A 21,222-nucleotide genomic window follows, 5' to 3' on the forward strand; every position below is an offset into this window, starting at 1 on the left:
CACCACTGATTCAGGATTCAGGATTCAAGATGGTTTGTTTTTCATGTGCACAGAAACTACAGCAGCAGTTGTTGGCAATGCAATTCTTGAGCCTCAGACTCCTTCAACAATGCAATATAAAAAGAGAAAGTATAGGAGAAACACAAGTAAAGATTGCTGAGACCTAAATAAACCCAAAAGTAGTGCAAAGACATAGTGCAGGTTCAAATTTAGGTGTGAAACTAGAACTCCTTTACTGTCATCGTAGTAATTCGAGTATTAAGAATTGAAATAGCTATCATGACGGTGCATACAAACATATATTACCCATAACAAACAGAAAATTAGACATAATCTATCAAGTAGCAATATAAAAGAAAATAATAAATACATTTATCAGAATCAGAATCAGGAATACTTTAATAATCCCAGGGGGAAATTGTTTTCGTTTCACAACAATATTATAAAGATAACATATATTAGTAAAAACAGAAATATGAAACAGTTTATATACTGTACATAACTACATATATATACTGTATAACATATAAAAGTATGATGTTGTATATAAAAATTCCGAAATGGTTTGGTTTGGTTGAATTTGTTTAAAAAGGTTAGGAACATTTTTCCATCGTATTGTTGTGAATTTAAATCTGAATTAATTAATTAGTCAATCATAAGCAGCAGAAACTAGCTGCAACACACAACACGGACATATTATCATTCTAAAAAAAGTTGATTTAATCAGTATTTTAGCAAACTGTTGCTTCATAAATTAAATCATCCATATATTTGTTTTGTTTATATTCTGACCTGTATATTTTTTATATGTTTTTATTTATATATCAGTATTTTCAGTAGAGCACCTACAACCAAAAATCTTTTTCTTCCACAAGTTTCTAACGTTAACGTCCAGTTTATAGACACGATAGTTTCACCTCTCCGTACACCCTTTTTACTCTAGTGTAAACATGCTGTGGGGGTTAGCCAAGGTAGGTGTGCTTAAATCAGCATCAAATCATTGTGTTGACTATCTTTTTCAGTGTAATCTCCCTTTTGTGCACTCAGGAGACTGTGTAACCACAAAACTGTCTGCAGCTGGGTGTGTCTTTGCTAAAAATGTTTGACTTTTACTGAGAAGCTGCTAACAAAACCTTTGATTCAGATGTGAGAGAGAGAGGTGGGCTGTCTCTCAGTGAACCCCGCTACCTTTATTCTGCAGTGCCCCTTTTCCTTGTAGAAGCAGTTTTTTCTTTTTTTACCAAAGAAAAGGGGAAGCATGAAGGACAAGAAAACAGTTTGGGTGAGAATACTGCTGTGAGAGCAGAAGTGTCACACCCACCTGTTACGGAAACACCCTCACATTTGAAACGCACACAGGAAGCATTGCAAAGTCTCAAGGAGCAGCCGCAGCCCTGTCAGCCCAGAGAAGAGTTATGTGAAAGATGCATGGGCAGCGTCACATCTTCCTGCTCACCTTCATGGTGGCTGCTGGTAAGAGCTCAAATTTTGCTACCTTTTCAGTCATTTATGAGACAGTATTTCTCTGCAAGAGGAAAGATGTGAAGGTGAATTTGAGGCTGAAACCCTTGAGAGATGTTTGATGTTGTGTGAGCTCGTTTTCTTTAGGTAAAACAACAAAAAAAGGATAAAACCTCGTAAAACCTCATAACTAATGTGTTTTTAATTGAGTTTTCACTTCGCTGATTATATCATATTCTGTTCTTTAAATGTCAACTCTCAGTTGAATTTAAAGAAACTGTGCCGAGTGCAAAAGCTGAGGAAATCTATCATGGTGAGCCAGGTTGACCACAAACTCATGCTTAGCCCAGAATAAAGAAGGAGAAATGATACCACTGGAAACTAAAAGGTCCGTGGATTATCCAGAGAAACCAGGGCAGTTTTGCTTTTAAAGAGTTTTTCAAATGTCATTTTTTAGTTTCTGTGAGCAGCACAAACTTTTATTTGTAGTAGGTGGATATTTCAAAACCTCTAACTAGCTAATAATACAACTAGTGATATGATGTGTCCTCAGAAACACCATGAATCTGCACAATGCAATGAAGCGCTTGAATGATGTAGGTAGAGTTATGGGGAAGACTGCTAAATTGAATGTGATTCCCCCATTGATCCTCCAGATACACACAAACAATGCAGTGCCTATGGCAAGAGGTTTTAACATTTAATCAAATCCCACTATCTGTAATTTCATTTAAGATATCCATAAAAGCATTTCTCCTAATCAACATTATAGTCTGAATGATAATTAAATATACACACGATATCATTCTGGGGCTACTGTGGCTCTGTGGTATAGTGGGTCGTCCTCAATTTGAGAGATCAATGGTTCGATCCCCAGCTCCCCCGGTTTGCATGTCAAAGTGTCCTTGGTCCAAGACACTGAACCCCGAATTGCTCCCATGGGTGTGTGAATGGTTAGATTAGATGGTATGTAGATGTCCACTGCCGTCTGTGTGAATGGGTGAATGTTCTAAGTGTGAAAGCCCCTTGAGTAGTCAGAAGAATGGAAAGGTGCTATATAAGTACAAGTCCATTTACCATTCTTACTAGTAAAAATGATATTTCTAGACATCTAAAACTTTATTTCTCCTAGTTAAAATACAGTTTAAGATATCTTAAGTGACTGTTTTAACATTGCTATTTCAAAAGGGTATCATAACTTTCTGTAGGCACTGTGCCATTTATTGGGACATACTAAATCTTTTTTTGGCACACTACTAGTGTGGTAGTGTGGGTATGAGTAAATTGTTTTGTTTGATTGAACTAAATAGAAATAGCCAATTTTTAATAGTCTTCATAATTATCACAAAGAGCAACTGTCGTGATGAATTGTTGGCAGAGTTAGATTTCTTAAATTCTGATTATTTATCAGTAATCATTTGAAATAAGTTGCAACCTACTTAGATAGAAGGCTCGCACAGCTTAAATATGTGGCCTTTGTTTCACATATTGTAGCCATCCCTGTTTCTTTGGCCTTCAACATCGATGTGACAACCCCCGATGTCTATGCTGGTGAACAAAAGGACTTCTTTGGATACAAAGTGCTTCAATTCAAGTCTGGCACGGACAACGGGTAAATATGCATTTATAGCCTGGGCATTCAGTTGATATTTAGTGTTGCTGTAAAAATTCAGAAGAATAAATTGCTGTCAGCCACGCATGGTTTCCTTTTTTCATATATGAATGTCGATGGAGAATAGTTGTGGTTTGTTTGATCAGAAGCTCATGCTAAGAGCAGTAACACTTTTTGGCTTCTCACCTTGAGCGAAGTTGCATCCTGTGCATAGTCTTCCTGTTACATTACAAAGAAATCATTCTATTGCGCTGCTTACAACAGCTAAAGCATATTTCCCTTTAGTTAAAACTGTGCTGCTCATGTCCGTCTGGCCACTAAAACTGTCATCCTCATCCACAGGATAATTGTTACTGCACCGCTGAGTCATAATGGGTCTGGGGGAATATGCAAACTTGACCAAAACCAAAACACCCAGTGCTTCAACCCTAAAGGTGTTTTTTATTTCTCTTTTCAATATTACACAAAATTAAACATAGAAAAATAAAAGTTTCCAATCATGTAGAAATATGAAATGTAAAATGGAAGCTCTTCGTAATATGAAAGATGAAAAAAGAAATGTGTATTTTTAAAGAACTAATGAAATGCTACTTTTGCAGTGATTTCTCTACCAGACACAACAATACCAGTCAAGCACTTTGGCCTGTCTATAGCTGAAGACTCCAAACACTCCCAGTACACTGTAAGAACATCACGAAGATCGATCAGTTAGATCAAATCGCAAATACACTTTTCCCTGTGACAATTTCTGAGCAAAACAAATCAAAACGATGAATCAATATCTATTGCTTCATATTGTGTTATCCAGGTTTGCAGTCCCAGTGTTGTCCATGAATGTTATGAGAACTCCTATGTGAACAGTGTGTGCTACACGCTCACAGATAATCTTCAGCCCATGTCCTCTTTCATACCTGCCTTCCAAGGTAAAAGACATTTAGAGAGTAAACTTTTCCCACTCTGTGGCTGTAACATCTTGTCTCAATATTATTCTCAATGTTTGAGTCCTGACTAAATCTTCTTTACAAAGTTTACCTGTATATTTTTCAGAATGCACAAAAAAGACAGTGGATCTTGTCTTTCTATTTGATGGATCAAGGAGTATGACCACACCTGAATTCAACAAGAACAAAGAGTTCATAGTGGATATAATGAACAGCCTGAAGAACTCATCGATCAAGGTCACGGTGCTACTGCGACATTAAAGCATCCCTAGCATTTTATGTTAAATTATATACAACTTATAATGTTAATGTAAATACTGTATGATCTTGTCTTTTTTTCAGTTTGCAGCAGTTCAGTTCTCCACATTTCACAGGAAAGTGTTTGACTTCAATGACTATGAAGCTGGTAGGGATCTCAATAAACTCATGAAGGAACCCCATATGTGGGGTCTCACCAACACTCACAAGGCCCTCACATTTGTGTTGTAAGTTCAGTGACATTACACAAACAGCTCTCACACTTGAACAACTGAATCTTTAAAATAACAGCAGGGAAAGTCACTCAATAACCAGAGCTTTCACGGTGAAACTGTAAGATTATCATCATGTTATTTGTTGAAGTAATATATGTGTTCATTTAGAGATGAAGCTGCTCTTTTTTAAATGCTACTTTACGTTTGTTTCAGGGAAAAAATCCTGGAAAGCCCAGATGCAGGCGCCTCCCCGGAGGCAACTAAAGTTGTGGTACTGATCACAGATGGAGATCCCAGTGATTCTGACATAAATGGGATTATTAAAAAATATGATGATAAGAACATCATTCGCTTTGTCATTGGGGTAAGATGTGAAGTGCTATAACATGTTTCATTATTCTGTCTGTCTGATTAATCTATTTATTGTATTTATTATGTATTTATTTAGTAGGTGTGCCTCAGGGATCAATTCTTCATGTTAAGTTCACCACTATGCAGATGACTCACAGCCATACTTCTCAGACGAAGAAGGGAAAAAAAAAAATATATTTAGTCTGGAGCTATCCGTGTACTGATTCGATTTTCTATTTTTGAGTCCAAGATTGTACACAACTGTATTGTTTATCTTGATGTCATGGACTCTGAGGTACTTTAGTTTCAAGCAGCATTCTGGTTTCAGGTCAAAGATGCTAAGCTGGATAAATTCAGAGCCATTGCTTCAGAACCAAAAGACAAAAATGCCTTCAAAATTGAGAACTATGACGGCCTCACAGGAATATTGGAAAACTTTCAAAAAAAGATCTTCCAAATGGAAGGTGATGTTCAATTGTTTTCTCCCTCTTTGCAGTTCCAAAAGTAAATTTTATCTACCACCACCCCTGCGATATGCAACATGAACTGATCGTGTCTTTATATGTAGGCACCAAGGTGGCTCGGGCTGGAGAAATGACTAATGAAATGTCTCAGAGCGGATTCAGTGCTGTATTCTACAATGTGAGTAAAATCAAAAGTACAGGCATATATTAAAGATGATATGCATCAATATTTTTTTGATGACATTGGATCGTTGAGTATTTAATTGATATATCGATGCAGGTCATTGTATCATAACGCCTGCACTTAATACATTGAACATTACATACATTAAAACAAGGCTAAAAAGAAGTATTCCCCCTCTCTGATACACGTAGCATCCTTAAGGAGCCCACCTGGTGCCTCAGTTTGGTACATGGCCATTTTTATTCTCGACTGACACCAGGGGGGCTTTTTACAATCCTTTTGTACAATACTTGTTTTTTTCGTTTTGTTTTTATAACCTATTTCCTTCAATCATCCAAACCCAACTAACTGGGTAAACTATGGAGCTACTATTATTGATGTATTCATCTCCCAAAAATATAATATTTTTTGAGTGGGACCATTAAAGGGTTAATGATTGGATGTGATCAGGCTAATGCTGTCTAATATTCTATACTCTAGCAAGGGGTCATCACAGAGGGGGGCCTTTGACATGCAAAGGCATGTTATTTAACCCAGCAAGGACTTTAAGCCTCTGTATATGGGGCACATGACCTAACCACTGCCATCGGGCACCCCTGATCTCTTTGATTTTTGTATATCTATTCAATGATTTCCTCTGTCTCACTGGAACAACCAACCCCATCTTAGTCTGACCACAGCCAGTCCCACTATGCAATTTATTTGTCTACTTCCAACAACCACTGTTATTAGCTTTACTCCCCTTTGTGCTCTGACTAGCACTGCACATTTCTGTCTACAGGATCACTTGATTCTAGGTTCAGTGGGACAAAACAGCTGGCGTGGTTCTCTCCAAGACCTTCAAGAGAAAAAAGAAATGCACATTGAAGATCCACACATGCCAATGGACTCCTACATGGGTACTGATGACTTGACTTCATGTTCTATTCTATTTTAGGTAATGCTTTAGGGGAAAAACACTAAAAATTAACCAGTTTCCAATCTAAAATATGGATTAACATGACTTTGTATTGTAAATGGAGAAAATACTGTAGATAGGATGGGATCATTAACTGTGTGAATGTGTACCTGCGACCCTTTATAATAAGACACCATAACATAAGGTTGAGTAAAAATGAAAATGATTTTATGACCCCTCCTTCACTGCAGATAGCCAAATTACAAGCTCTTTGATGTGAGAGAACATTTAGGGGACTATGTCATGTATGACCGACACTCTTGCAGGGTACTCTGTTTCCGTTGGAGAGAAGAATAATGATCTTCTATATTTCACGGGTGCACCAAGATTTGAACACATTGGACAGATCGTACTTTTCAGACACAATGGAAAGGACTGGATCGTAACCCAAAGAATAAATGGGAGTCAGGTTGGTAACTGTCTTGAGGTTGATTTATTCTTTTTAATCTGATTTATCATAAATAGTCCACACTTAAAAAAGGCATTTGCAACTATGTTATATATCTAATTAGTTGTGTACTTACATTATCTCCAATGTTTCCAACAATAATCAAAGTGAAAATCAAATCTGTAATTGCTCTAACTTCTGGGGGAGAAGTGAGCCTCCAGGGCTTCTGTCAGAAATGGGAAAAAAAGGATGAAACTGCCTATATGTCAGAGAGAAGTCACAGAATTATACTCAGTGACAGCGATGAATCTTTTTTCCTGCCACACAGTATTTTTTTTCTCGCAACACAGCAACGTTTTTCCTGTAGAGACCTCATATATTGATAGACAAGGCCAGTTTATTTGTATAGCACAAACAATATTTCACAGCCCAGTTCCCTGCCCTCTGTGGTGTGTGGCAGTCATCCGAAGGTCCAGCACGCTAGTTCATATTAGAGTATAGCCTAGTTAGCCCAGTAAGAATAAGCTGCATCAATAAACTCATCAGGCACCACGCCAAACTCCACAGGGGTCCTGACCACTGTTTATATTAGACTGTTTCCGCGACGGACAAGGTGGAGGTGGAGTGTTTACTGCCGATTTGGTCAGGTGAAAAAATTAAAAAGCTGTTGGACGTATGAACAAGAAGCTTCTTGGAACATGCTGCTGGGCCATAATTATATGTTTGCCTAAAAGATATTCCGCAGATAAAATGTAGCCTATTTAGAGATGCAAAATCCTGCATGTTGCATGTTTAGGAAAATGTGCAAAGACAGTATTTCTGTGGTTGTAGAGAGGAAACCAGAGCACTTCCTAGTTCTGGCACTCAGGTTTTTTGGGTCATGCAACTTTTCAAAAAGATACTTCATATGAAAGGTTTTGCTGATGAACACATCTGATAGTTAAACCTTTAAGAAAATACATTTTCCCACCTCAGTTGTGAAATCGGATTCATTAGCCTAAGGGCTTTCTCACTAAAAGCCATTTTCAGTTCAACCCCATCACGGACAACGTTGACCCAATAGGATTTGATAAGATATTCCTGTAGAACCTTATCAATGACTGCCAAAGCAGATCATGAGAACTTAATCTAACATCGGCCACATCATATTTTTTCAAATGTTTCAATTTTTTAATGAATTTACATTGGGATTTAATTAGGTATTAGATCTTCTCTGACTATCAAGTTAATTGTAAACACAGTTCCACAAACAAAATACTATACTTAAAATGTGTCACATAACAGGGTCGAACTCGATTGAATCATCAAATAAGAAACGTGAAATATTCAACCGCGTTAAAATTATTCAGCCCTATTTTTGACCATTTTACATTAATGTGAGAGGGTTAAATGTGAGGGGGTTGAAGTTTTTTGCTAAAACATAACCCATAACTACCTTTTCAGCTAACTTAATAGAATAGCATTAAGGACATCAGCGTCCCTAATGTTTATTTTTCCCTAAACAATTGTTAACATTCGTTTATTCATACAAGAGTTGAACAGTCGATCCTGACAATCTCACTGTGACAAAAAAAACAGTGAATATAGCTAAGCAAAGATGCTGACATTTGCCTTTCTTTGCAGCATGTTCTTCAAAAGACTTTTACATCACTTCCTCAAATTCATTGTAATGTCACAGGATTGACCCGTTATAGGGCCACATGGTATGGCATGACAGGGTGGAAAACAAACTGTTGCAATTCATAGATAACTCTTTTTTTTTTTAAGGAAAAATATATTATACTTAAAGTAGACAAGCAAATGATTACATTAGCAGTTGAAGAATGTTGAAGTGAGTCTGAAGGACTTTAAAAGGGTAACCAATTCAGAGAATCAACTGTTTTTTTTTTGGTTGAAGGAAAACTATGAGGAAATAAAAATAAATGTTATGCCAACTTTACATGTATACATGAAGGTTTTTCAAATTATTTGGTTAAGGGAATATATACTTTAACTTTTCAGATTGGTTCTTACTTTGGTGCAGAGCTGTGCTCAGTAGATGTCAACTCAGACAGAAACACAGATTTCCTGCTGGCTGGAGCTCCACTGTTCTACCTGTCTCAGGAGAAAAGAGAAGGCCAGATCTACGTCTACAAACTGACTGACGAGGTGGGCTGTGATAAAGGCTCAAAGGTTAAATTACGTCACTGGGAGCTAATGAATGCGTTTCATGGATGAATGTGTGTTCTCATTTCCCACAGATGCAACTGAAAAGTGAACAGAATGTGATCGCACCATCCATGGGGAGATTTGGCACCACCATATCCAGTCTTGCAGATCTGAATGGAGATGGACTCCGGGACGTTGCTGTTGGAGCCCCCCTTGAGGATGACAGTAGTGGGGCTGTGTATATCTACCTTGGTGACGGACAGAGAGGGATACGCAGCACTTTCAGCCAGGTGAGAATGAGACAACCTGATACTACAGGACCTATTTAGAGGATCTACGGTGCATGGTCTAAAGTGCATGGAGCAAGTGCATTCAGGGCGGGTCCAACTCCACTTTTGCTGGTTAGACTATGTATATTCTAGGCGCAAGTAGGGCTATAGTGGTAAAGGGGTTGTATATAGTTGCTTCATTAAACATAGGTGTGTTCGGGATTAAAATGAGTGTATGATCCCATTCCCTTTAAAAGCCAGGTGAGCCGGAGGCAGCATTTGACACCACCTCCTCTGTAATGAATACCTTCTTTGTTATTCCAGAGAATCCTGGGGCAGGAAATAAAGCTTGGGCTGAGATTCTTTGGACAGGCCATTGATGGGGACATTGACCTCGGAGAGGACGGACTCCCAGATATTGTGGTCGGATCACAGGGTAGCGCTGTTGTGTTAAGGTATGGATACTGTGAGCAATTGCTGACTCCTCACAATTCCATTACAGTTGCCATAAAAAGACCAGTGACATCCCATCAAGCAGTGTTTTTTTAGGACTCTTACAGATGTCTGAGTGAAGGAGATAACTGTCGACCATATCCTATATAAGCTACTAAAGTACTCTGGTACTTTGATTGATGCCATGTTTACCCATCCTTCACACATTCGCATATAATACTCCTATAGAAAAGTTACTGTGCAAAGTCTAATAATGAAATGTCTTTTTCATTTTGATGAACAAATTTCAGGTCCAGGCCCGTCTTTAATGTCATGGCTCGTCTTTCTTTTCTTCCTGAGGAGATAAGCACTGACAAAATTGACTGCCATGACAACGCAGATGAAAATTTTCCAATGGTTACTTTAACAGCCTGCTTTGAAATGGTAGAGATAACAAAGAGCAAAGCAGGTACAGACCCAGCCCGATAATGTGATTCATCATCAGCTGCTTATGGGACACACCCTATCAAGGCCTTATTTTAATCCTCCTGTATGTTTGTGCAGCGGCAGTGAGCTCTGGACTGAACATCTCATGCACACTGGACGTGGATCCGATGAGACAAACGTATCGAGGTTTCTTCAGTCAAACCGACAATAAAGCAAGGAATCTTACCTCTACCTACGAGTTGAGGGACAAAAACACCTGCTTCAACTACTCCATCTACATGCCAGTATGGAGATTCATTTACAATATTCACCCTCACATACTCTTTAACTATGGACAGCTATCATGTATCCGTACATCTATAGATATCACCAATATCTCTATACTTACCTAATTCAGGGAAGTGTCAAGCATATTGGTTGGTGTTTGTTGTTAAAAATAGGTGCCCAAGATGTATTTGTTGGGTATGTGTGCTAAGGGCTCTTCGTGCTACAGATTCCTCCAAATTGTGTCTTCACAGATGAGAACATTTTCTGATGATGATTCGCATTTACACATCTATGCTGTGCTTTCTCCAGCACATTATTGGAAAATTAGCTTGCAAAACCATAACTTATTATACCATTCACTCATCACACAACAAGAACCACAATAGGCCAGTACTGATAATCCTGATACATTTATTCATTATTCAGTTTTTTAGCTTCATGTTGAAATCAAACTTTCTAAAATGAAAAGTCTCAACTTTTTTGTCTGTGCTTCAACATTATGAAGATGACTCTTCCCTTCTCTTCCAGAAATGTGTGAAAGACACATTAACGGCCATGAGCATCAAATTAAACTTTTCCCAGGTTGACAGTAAGAGCGCGAGTGCCGTCCTGAACGTGGACAGCAAAACCCAGGCTGGTGTTGAGGTATTGACAGTGACTACAGCGGAAGGCTGCAGGCCGTCACATGAATTTACATTCTTGCTGATTTACTGTTTACATGTGCCCAACTGGATCTGCACACTACTAGGCACACACTCTAGGATGTGAAACAAACTTCTGTTTTAAAGGTTGAATATGGAGAATGAGCAGACCACCGGCATCTAGTGTCTCAAGATCGTAGTCGCATCAACAAAAAGTAATTCAGGCAGTCGGGCTGCCAGGTTCGTTGTCGAGTGGGTCAAGTGTTCAGCCTGCGCCATGTCAAGTGATGAATCATACAGGGTAACAACTAATTTCGACTAAATTACCGTTAGCTGCTACCAATTATAGCTAAGTAAACATGAAAGTTAGCTTATGGATCAAGGAGAAACGTAGCCATTTCAGCATGCGTTTCAATGGCGTTTCTCTCCTTTCCCTCAGTCCATGGAGTGAATGCTTGGCCTAGATTGACTCTGGTTTTTGCCCGTCTCCGATCACTCAGCTGTTGGGACAAATAACGCCCCCTTCACTGAGGCTCCAAAGCAGCTGCAACTTTGACAAACTCCATTTAAACGAGTGCCAGCCTACAATAGCTGCACCCAACAACAGACAACCCTGGCAACCTGCAATGTCTGCCACTGTTGACTGCTACAATGTAAACAGAATGTTACAGAAAGTCATTGTCAAAAAAACTAAAAAAAAATGTATGGAAAAAGCAAGACTTTCATTCTGTACGCCTCAAAATGCCCCGTGGGTGTATTATTATTATTCTTTGAAATATAGCGTTTAATAAAGATTCTACATATTCAACCTTTAAAGATATGATGATGACTTTATTCATTAGTCTGTTGTCGTAGGGATTTACCTTTGACACGGATAGGAGGGACTGCCTTGGGGACATAGTTGTTACTAAAGATCAGAACGAGCCAAAACAATGACGTTTTTACCAGTTACTAGCTAGAGCTCTAATATTGCATCTTTTTTTTTCTCATCATGTTGTGAAGGAATTTGTTTCTTCAGAAAATGTTAATTGTTAATTACTTGAGTCTGTAGCCAGACTGATGTTTAGCAGGTATAATGATTACCATGTTGACCATAGTAGTTAAGTATGTTAACATGCTAATTAGCACTAAACAAAAAGTATAGATGATGCTGAGACCAACATCCTTAGTTCTGCAGGTATTCATAAACCAAAGTGTTGGATTAACTAAAATTCTGACCTGATGACGGTGCTGCTTGAAAAGTCCAGAGGTAATTAAAGTTCTTACTCTGGGGACAAAAATGGATGTTGCTACCAAATTGCGTAGGAATCCATCCAATGGTTTTTGAGACATTTCACTCTGAACCAAGCCTATTAGTGAGACTAGATGAATAGTTAGGAGAAAGTCATTAAAAAGTTACCTGGTCACCTTAAATATCTGTACAGAATTTCATGGCAATACATCCAAAAATGGTTGAGATATTTCAGCTGGGACCAAAGTGGTGGAGCAGTAACCTGACTAACCAGTCTTAGAGTCATGCCAATGACATTTGTTGTGGTAGATGGAGAGTGTAGATGAGCTTGTCAGGTAATTCCTGTTATGATTCGGTTTTATCATCATCCTCATCATCCTCATCATCATCTGGGACCAATACTGCTGATGGATCTGTTTGAACCTGTCTGGTCATACAACCTAGTTTGTAGGGTATATGTAGTTCCAAAGAAAGCCTGTGTTGTTTACACAGGTTTTTGGCTTGGTGTTTATTTTTAAGCACGATATGAACAGACATTTATTTTTTTAACAGGTTCCCTTTGAAAAGCATTGCAGAAAAAACGATACCTGTATCGCTGAACTTGAGGTGGATTTCAACTTCACGTATGTATGAAAAACACTGCACAGCTCTTGTAATATTAACATCATATGACTAAATGTAATACGCACTTTCTTTCTCTTAGGACCCCGACTTTATTGGTGGCAGAAAATAACTACTTCAACTTGTCTGTAAAATTGTCCAATCATGGTGATGACTCATACTACACCAGCCTAACCATGCACTATCCTCCAGGACTCTCCTTCTCTATGATGTCTCTGACTAAACAGGTGACTTAAAAGTTAAACTTCTATATCATGTCTGGAAACTTTTGACCAAAATAAATCCATTTACGTTACGTACAAATCTTACTGGAATAACTAAAACACGCCATTACATCTCTGCACCCCTTTTATATAGCTGCATGTAAACATGCAATTGTTAGTATATGTTGCACTTTTGCAGTTTATGATTTATGTCACACCATCTTTCACACTTTCTGTGCCACTTAAAGAGAAGAGGAAGAGGTGGATTTGAAACCCACGCAGGATGTGAGGGTTTCTAATCACAACAACAAACTCTGAGAACTAATGCTGTTTGAAATCTATTTTTTTAGACTTGCCTGAGAGTTTAAACCTACCTACAGTATACCACAGTACAGTCACATGCTCACACAGATACCACAGCATTGAATTCAAACTAAAAGCTTTTATTTCAGAGGGGCTCATTTCACATATGTTTCTTAAACCAGGCATCGAGACCAACGCTTCATAGCTGTGAAGATCTACAAGGAGTACTCGACAAAACTGTATGTGGTATCAGCAGTCCTGTGTTTCGCAGCAGATCGACTGTGAGTCATACTGCACCCTGACACACTCTCACCATACAGAAGTGAAGATTCATATACCAAGAACTGAACTTGCCTGAACTTTTGAACGTTGGCCACTTCTCTTATGAAGATTTTGTCTTTCTCTTTGACTCACATCTAACATCAGTGTCATTTTTTCCTGTGAAGGCAACATTCATAACTTCTTTCTACATCATGAATCAGTACGAGTGGAATGACACAATTTCAATGACCATTACTGGAAAAAGGTAGGCCTACTCATACAATCCAACACAGACAACAAAGCCATATTTTCTCAGTAATATTAAAATATTATTCACTACCATTACATATTTCATGTTTAATATTCACAAGAAATGCTTTTTACTTCCTCAGTGAAAATATAAACTCCACCGGGACTAATTCCCTGACCAAAGAGATCGCAGTTCAATATGAAATTAAAATGGCGGTAACAGTGTAAGTGGCACTTTCACATAGTATTATTGCATTTTTTTTTTTAATCTGCTCTGTAGTTATACTATCCCACAGCTATCTGCATATTGTGATCATCTTGTATTTTTTACAGGAAGGAAGACCCTATCACTTATCTGAACTTCACAACTGAGGATAATGGACCTAAAAAAATGGTTAATGCATACAAGGTGAGGCAGTAAATTACTATGCAATACACAGCCATCCAGTCCCAAAGAAAATTGAACTAATCATTGAGTACTGATCAAGATGTAATCTTAGACAGTTGCTAAGAGTTGCTAACAGCCGAATGCGGCTAACATTGATAAGCTCGGGGCAGCAGAGTGAACGCATTAAAACACCTTTTTTAACCACTGATACTGCTCAAAATAACACCCAACCTCTGCAGTAGCATGAGAAGAGTCCTTACACATAAAACAACGCACTAACAACGTAGTTAGTGAACCCAGAGTTTATTAAAAGAGTGTTTTGAAAGACTTACCTACTGGCCCCTGTACCAGCTCCTCTCATAGTAAAGTCCATTCAAGTCGATTACCAAAGTCAAACTCAAAGGAAGGAGCCCATTGGTGCTTTGTTTTATTTGTAGGGACTCTTCTCATGCTACTGCAAAGGTTTGATGCTATTCTGAGCAGTATTAGTGGTTAAAAAAGACGTTTTAATGCCTTCACTGTACTGCCCCAAGATAATCCGTGTTAGTGACTGTTAGCGACTCTCCAGGATTTCTATTGGAGCTCTCCATTAGTTTTACACGAAAAAAAATGTCTCATTGGCTTATTTGATAAGTGTATTTGCCGAAAAAGACCCTGGGATGATTTTACACCGGAATTTCATTTTAAAAGGTGCTTGTGGCTGGGTTTTGCCTCATGACAGAGCTAAGCTAGCTGTTTCCCCGAGTTTTTAAGTGTTTATGCTAAGCTAAGCTAACTGGTGGGGAGTGTATGTATGTCCCCCACATTCAAAGTATTCATCTCCATTTGTTTTTTCACAATCTGAACTGCGAAGATAGCCCTTACCAAACCTAGCTGGCTGCTGGCTGGAGCTTCATACTAACAATACTCTGATCGCTCTTGTCATCTAGCTCTGATGTCCAACTATTCTGTTAAAATTGACCAACTCTCTCTCCCTGTTCGCAGATAGATAATCTCGGTTTCAAGGACGTTCCTGTCAATGTGTCCCTGTTCTTCCCAACAAAACTGGAACATAACTTTGAAATGACAAACTATCAAGTCTTCGTCAAGCAGGTAACTTGCCGACTGCCAGAATACTACTTATACTTAATTACACTGCTGCTGTGTACAGAATAACAAATACTTCATTCTTACCAATTACTTTTTTTAAAGAACAAAACTCGATGCACAGGCATTACTGACACCAAGTCTGAAGTGAGTCAAATATATTTAGTATCAAAATATTCTAACTGAACATGTTGTGAAATTCCAAATCCCATAATACAATGAACTATTGCTGTGTTACAGTACTGCTCCCCAGAAAAATATTGCAAAGTTATAGAGTGTGACAGTTTCATCTTGGAGAACGAATCACCCACTGAGTTTACATTGACAGGAGACGTTCAATTTAAGGATCTGAAACAGCAAGCAGCGGTACGTCGCAACAACACACAGACTGAATACATCCCACAAATACCACTAAAAGTGGGGATTATATCTTTAATGGTCATGCTCTTGCTTTGCAGAATATTGCCTTCCTTAAGCGATATACTGGAGACAGCTCAGAGGTTAAGTTTAAAAGCATTATACAAGTTAACTATGACAAGCAACGATATGTGCTGGATTCTCATAAACAAGAGGTATGTTGACCAAATGTTAATAATAATAATGCCATTTAAAAGACAATGCTTTTCTTGTTTTTAGGAGGTGTCATTTAATGTATTTATTGACCACCAAATGAATATGGTTTCACACAGGTGAAGTCTGACAACGTTCCAACAGTGAAATGGGTACATTCAGTCGACACATGAACTATTTTATCTACAAGATTTTAGATTCTCATTGAAATGAGCTACGGCCCTTATCCAGTAACTTTTATTTTTCTCCGCAAACAGACTGAAGTTCGTGTTGAGTTGATAATCCTGCCGGATCAACTGCTGATCATTTCAACTGGAGTCGGAGTGGGACTCTTTCTTCTCATCATAGTCACAGTCATCATGTTTAAGGTGAGAGACGATGTCCAAACGTTTTTCAAACCACAATCCTTACACATAAAATATAGGAGGGCGGCAGCAGCTAAGTCTGTACTGACCAAGATAGGCAGTGTCAACTGGTAGCTGGAGAAGTGCCAGTTCTGCTTAGGCGCCCTTGAGCAAGGCACCGAACCCCAAACTGCTATGTGGCAGCCCACTTTCTTTGACATCTCGCCACTTATGCATTAAGAGGCCCTGTGTGTGCACGTGTTGTAATTTAGACCTATGTGTGTGTGTAGTCTCGCACTGCCAGACCATACTCCAGCGTTGGAGTACACGGCTTATCATTCTGGGATAGGGCAAAAAAAAATGTTTGTATTTCTTTAAACCAATCACCCCTTGATAGCCAGGGGTGGCCTGATTCATAAGGTCAGTTTTGTTGTCAAATGATACGTCACTCACTGTTACTACCCAGTACAGCAGCAAAATGTCAGAAAGGAAAAGTGATAACAGAGCTCGAAAAAGAAAAGCATGACTGAAATGACAACAGGACCAAGATCTACTAAAGAAAATTCCTAAATTGACCGGATTTTTCAAGGTTGTGGACTCTTTTTCTGTTCTAACAGGGTTCGTTTCTGATAAAGCATGATTAATCATGTTGGGGGCCCAAACGAACAGTAGCCTAGGGGCCCCTGACCACCTTAATCCGCCACTGCTGATAGCGGAGATGTGCTCTATATCCAGTAAGCCAGACTAATGTGTCCGTAATGATTAACAGGAGAGTAAAATTGAATTTCCTCATTGAGGGATTAATGAAGTACTTCTTCTTAAGGACAAACTTCTGTCTTCATATTCAGAGCTGTTGCTTGAATGTTAGCAAATGTAACATTTTAAATAATGCCTTTCTGCTGTAAAATAACTCTCTGGGATTTGGTCTAATGCTTTTTCTTGTCTGTTTCATAAGTTGGGTTGCTTTAAGAGGAAAACGCTGGATTATTATCAAGAACAGGAGGAGGAAGCTGCTCTTCAGGCTGGCACCCCTACTGACTCCATCCCTGGCCACTTCAGCAGGACAGTCAGCCAATCAGAAACTGATGACAAATCTGACCAACCTCCAGAGGAAAAAAAGCTTCTTGATGGTGGTGAGGCGAACAGCAGCACCCCGACAGCAGATACAGAGGAGAGAGTGGATTAGATTTATGAACCTACCTAAGAGGGCTGACTGAATTATAAAGCATGCAGCATGCACAGGAGGTCATTATCAGTGAGCCACACCGTTAAAGCTGTAGTTCAACATTTTGGCAAATATGCTTATTCACTATTTTCCCTGTGTGGAACCAGTCTCAGATTCATACCAACATAGTAAGAAATAGAAGTTTGACAAAGAAAGTGTCTTAACGCAAGGTGCCCACTATTTCATTATTAGCTTTTTTTCCAGAGCTTTCAACTGCAGTGTTTGCTCAGTTATCATGGAGATGCCCAACTATGGAACTTCGGTCATGTGATGTCAGGTCAGGTATCAGGTGGAGATCATTACCCTAAAGACAAGGCTCACCCGGAAAAAAGAAAACCCGCGTGGTGTATTTCATTACATGCAATAACTGTGGGGAACACTACGTCCGTAAAACAGCAAGGACCCTGAACAAGTGACTGAATAAACTCCAGCTGTCACTATGACAACACCAAGGTCACTGACCAGGAGTCGTTGGACAACTGGAGAAAGATCTTACAGACGCCAAAGAATATTACAGGGGTGCAATCTCCCTTCTATTCATACGACAACCTGTTATCATGTGACTGACCATGTTCCATATCTACAGTAAGTCAAGACACCATAGAAGCCATCTGCCAAGGACAACAAAATCTTGGGGAAAAGCGTTAAAGGGGAACTTTGCTATTTTCCAGCCTGGACCCTATTTTACCATTTTGTGTGTCTAACTGACTAATGGGGACAATAAAAAATTGGTCCAGTACTCAGCAAGAGCCCTGCAGCCTGGGAGTTTGTTGTGTTGGAGTCCAGAAAGCGTTGTTTAGTGTTAAAGCCCCTGAACACCCACATGGTTGTTCCCTGTTATTCTGGCTGATTACACCTCTGCTTGGGTTGAAGGTGGGCGGGGCTTTGATGAGAATTTGATGGAAATTTATGAGGTCATAAATGTCCGTTTACCAATAAGAATGATATAGGTGTACTTTGTCCCGCCTTAACAGGTGAAACAAAGCTAACAGGAGACTCTGTAAGATGTCAATCAATCACAGTCACACCCACACAGTCCTGAGAAGAGGTCTAATCAACAGATTAACTGAAAACACCTGTGTGGGTGTTCAGAGGCTTTAACAAAGGTTTTCAGTGAAAACAATGCTTAATGCATTCTGAAGTGTGCCAGCAAAATGTGGCATTTGTGCAGCTTTCATACCTCAACCTTGTTGGATATGGACAGGTGCAAGTTGTGGCTACTTGGATTGGATTCTACGCCCTGGTCCATACGCTACAGAGCATGTGAGCGGAGTGGAGAATTTCTGCTCCTTGCTCCTTGTTTCGTTTACCCTGCTCCACTTACATCACTCACCCCCCGCTCCAAAAAAATCCATCAGATGCATTGCCACGCTGCAGTATCATAGATGAGCTCATGCTTCTATCCCATGTAGTGAGCGTTATCAGAGCAAAATTAAGAGCAGAATGAAGCAGGCGATGAGGGGGACATTCCAACTTTTTAAGAAAAACGCTCTGCGCTCCATCAAAAACCCTCCCACTCGCTTGCACTCCCCTCACATAATCTGGTCTGCAGGGACCATTTAGACCAGGACACAGCTGCCAGCCAGAGGATAAGAAATCACACCAAAGTACATTTTCCTGAAGAAAAGTGCTGTTCCAAGAGTGGAGAGCTGCAGACAGAGCAGAGGTCATCCTATTAGCTGAAGTGACTTTGTTGGCCTGGCATCAGTACACACTAAAGCAGGGCAGGAAAAGCAACTTCTACATATTTCCATAATGCAGTCGGACACCTATGATAACAATCTAACCCTGTCAGTGGCAAAAACAACATTATATATTGATGGTGTGATGCTGCCTCGTGCTGCATCGCTCTTGCTCAGCCAATTTCAAAAAACTGTTGTTCCAACTGTTGGTAGACACAAATAAATGGATAATAGGTTGAAAAATACCAACATTTTCCAAACAAAAAAAATGCCCTGATGTTAAATTTACAGGCATGTTCAGACTGAATTATGATTTTTCTTTTAATGCTACAGTTCACCAAGAACCCCCAAGGGCACTCGGGTGATGCAGGTGCAGCGTTCTCCCTTGTGCTGCTTTAATTCCTGGTAGTGTTACTGCCAGCTCAGTCATTACATAACTGGTTGTGTTCATTGGTGGAAAGCCAGTAAAGGTTCATAACTTCTTCACCGCACTGGCATCTCCTACTTTTATCCAATAGTTTTTTTTAATACAAGTTTTATCTGCATTTTAATATACTGTGAGTGTACACAAGCACTGTATTTAGAGAGTGAACATGTAGTTTGACCACTTGTTAAAATGTTAATGTTTTTTTTATCATGATCATTTGAGTGATTGTATGTTTGATGCATCGTTTATTCGTTTGTGATCCTGCGAAATATCTTTATTTCTTTAAGTAAAGACAACAAGCAGCAGTCTTTGGGGCTGGTAACACTTTACATACAATACACGGAATTGGGTTCTTGTTGCCGAGAAATGAGTGAGAAGTAAATCAGTGGTAGAAATGTTGAGTGAGTCTCGAAGAGGAGCAGTTTTAGGGGTTTCTTCAAGCCTGAAACCTGAATCCTTACCTTCATTATTGGACCATTGCTCTTACAATATTTTAGTCTAGCTAAATTTTTGTGTGTTGTCCTCAATCTGAAACTACTTGTACATTTAGATCATCCTTCCTGTCACACACCTGAATTGCCTCTATCAGTCCTTGCAGGCTGTGGCTTTTTAAATTATAGATTGCAATGACGTACAAGTGGGTTTTTTTGCCTTTATTTGACAGCACAGCTCAAGATTGACAGGAAAGGGGGGAGAGAGAGGGGAAGACATGTAGTTAAGGGCCCAGGTTGGAGTCAAACCTGCTGCTGTGGAAAGGACTCAGCTTACATGAGACGCAAGATCTACCAGTTGAGCTAGTCGGCACCCTAAGCGCCGTCTTTAATGATGAGAAAGGCTGCGTTCAGTGTAAACGTATCCATGCGCGCAGTAAAGTCCCTGCAGAGAATGTCACGGGACAAAACTAAAAACTGTAGTTATTAATTTAACAGAGGAAACAGAACTAAACTTTGAGCTTCTGAAAGTAACACCGCTGTTCCTTGTGCATAATGCCCAACAGCTCTCCAGCTCTGCTCTGTCCATATTTTAGAGAATGTAATCAATATTTTCCTCATTACTGATGTATTATTTCAGCCCTTTAAATAGAAGGAAAAAACGGCACCATTGACTTTAGACCAGTTTTTTGTCTGAAATTGCTCTCTGCTGCCTCAGGATAGCGATGCACCAACAATGCACCTTACACCACCAATAAAACCAACTGCTACTTACACAATGTGGGTGCCGGGTCTGAAACTTGCAAAGACAGTTGTGCTGCACTGTGCACCACTTTGCACTGTTTGGAAGACAGAGCTCATACTTTTGATGAATAAATAGACCTGTTACAGAGGCGATCACTTCCAACTTTGGAACCTAGGAGGGTCTATCTGTTGGACTGGATTTGTACATCTTTAAAATCAGTGTTTGTGTAAATGTGCATTATTATAAACATACTTTTCACTCTCATTGTTGTGTGTGTGTGTGTGTGTGTATATATGAAGGCCATTTTTCTTTTGCTCTTAATTTATCTTGTTGGTGCACTGTTGCGTGTTTATTTTGTTACGTTTTATGCTTTCTATCGATAAAAACACTTTGATACAATATTCAAACTGTCACACAGAC

At 39.2% G+C, this 21,222-nt stretch overlaps 1 protein-coding gene across 1 annotated transcript; it reads left to right on the forward strand.

Annotated features, from left to right (window-relative positions):
- Positions 1 to 1,386: 1,386 nt before the first annotated feature.
- Positions 1,387 to 21,055, forward strand: LOC310959499 (integrin alpha-M). Its single transcript, XM_083930870.1, has 31 exons — positions 1,387 to 1,473; positions 2,956 to 3,073; positions 3,416 to 3,507; positions 3,673 to 3,755; positions 3,882 to 3,996; positions 4,121 to 4,251; positions 4,357 to 4,499; positions 4,701 to 4,851; positions 5,167 to 5,302; positions 5,407 to 5,480; positions 6,268 to 6,385; positions 6,711 to 6,853; positions 8,834 to 8,980; positions 9,073 to 9,270; positions 9,574 to 9,704; positions 9,993 to 10,150; positions 10,246 to 10,412; positions 10,924 to 11,040; positions 12,820 to 12,890; positions 12,971 to 13,115; positions 13,577 to 13,675; positions 13,841 to 13,920; positions 14,048 to 14,128; positions 14,238 to 14,313; positions 15,277 to 15,384; positions 15,484 to 15,525; positions 15,619 to 15,744; positions 15,837 to 15,950; positions 16,068 to 16,100; positions 16,206 to 16,316; positions 17,248 to 21,055. Exons 1-31 carry the CDS (start codon positions 1,425 to 1,427, stop codon positions 17,476 to 17,478), a joined length of 3,588 nt encoding a protein of 1,195 aa, XP_083786996.1. The 5' UTR covers positions 1,387 to 1,424; the 3' UTR covers positions 17,479 to 21,055.
- Positions 21,056 to 21,222: the final 167 nt, after the last annotated feature.

This window comes from Echiichthys vipera (genome assembly GCF_963691815.1).
Source record: "Echiichthys vipera genome assembly, chromosome: 2".
Classification (NCBI taxonomy): domain Eukaryota; kingdom Metazoa; phylum Chordata; class Actinopteri; order Perciformes; family Trachinidae; genus Echiichthys; species Echiichthys vipera.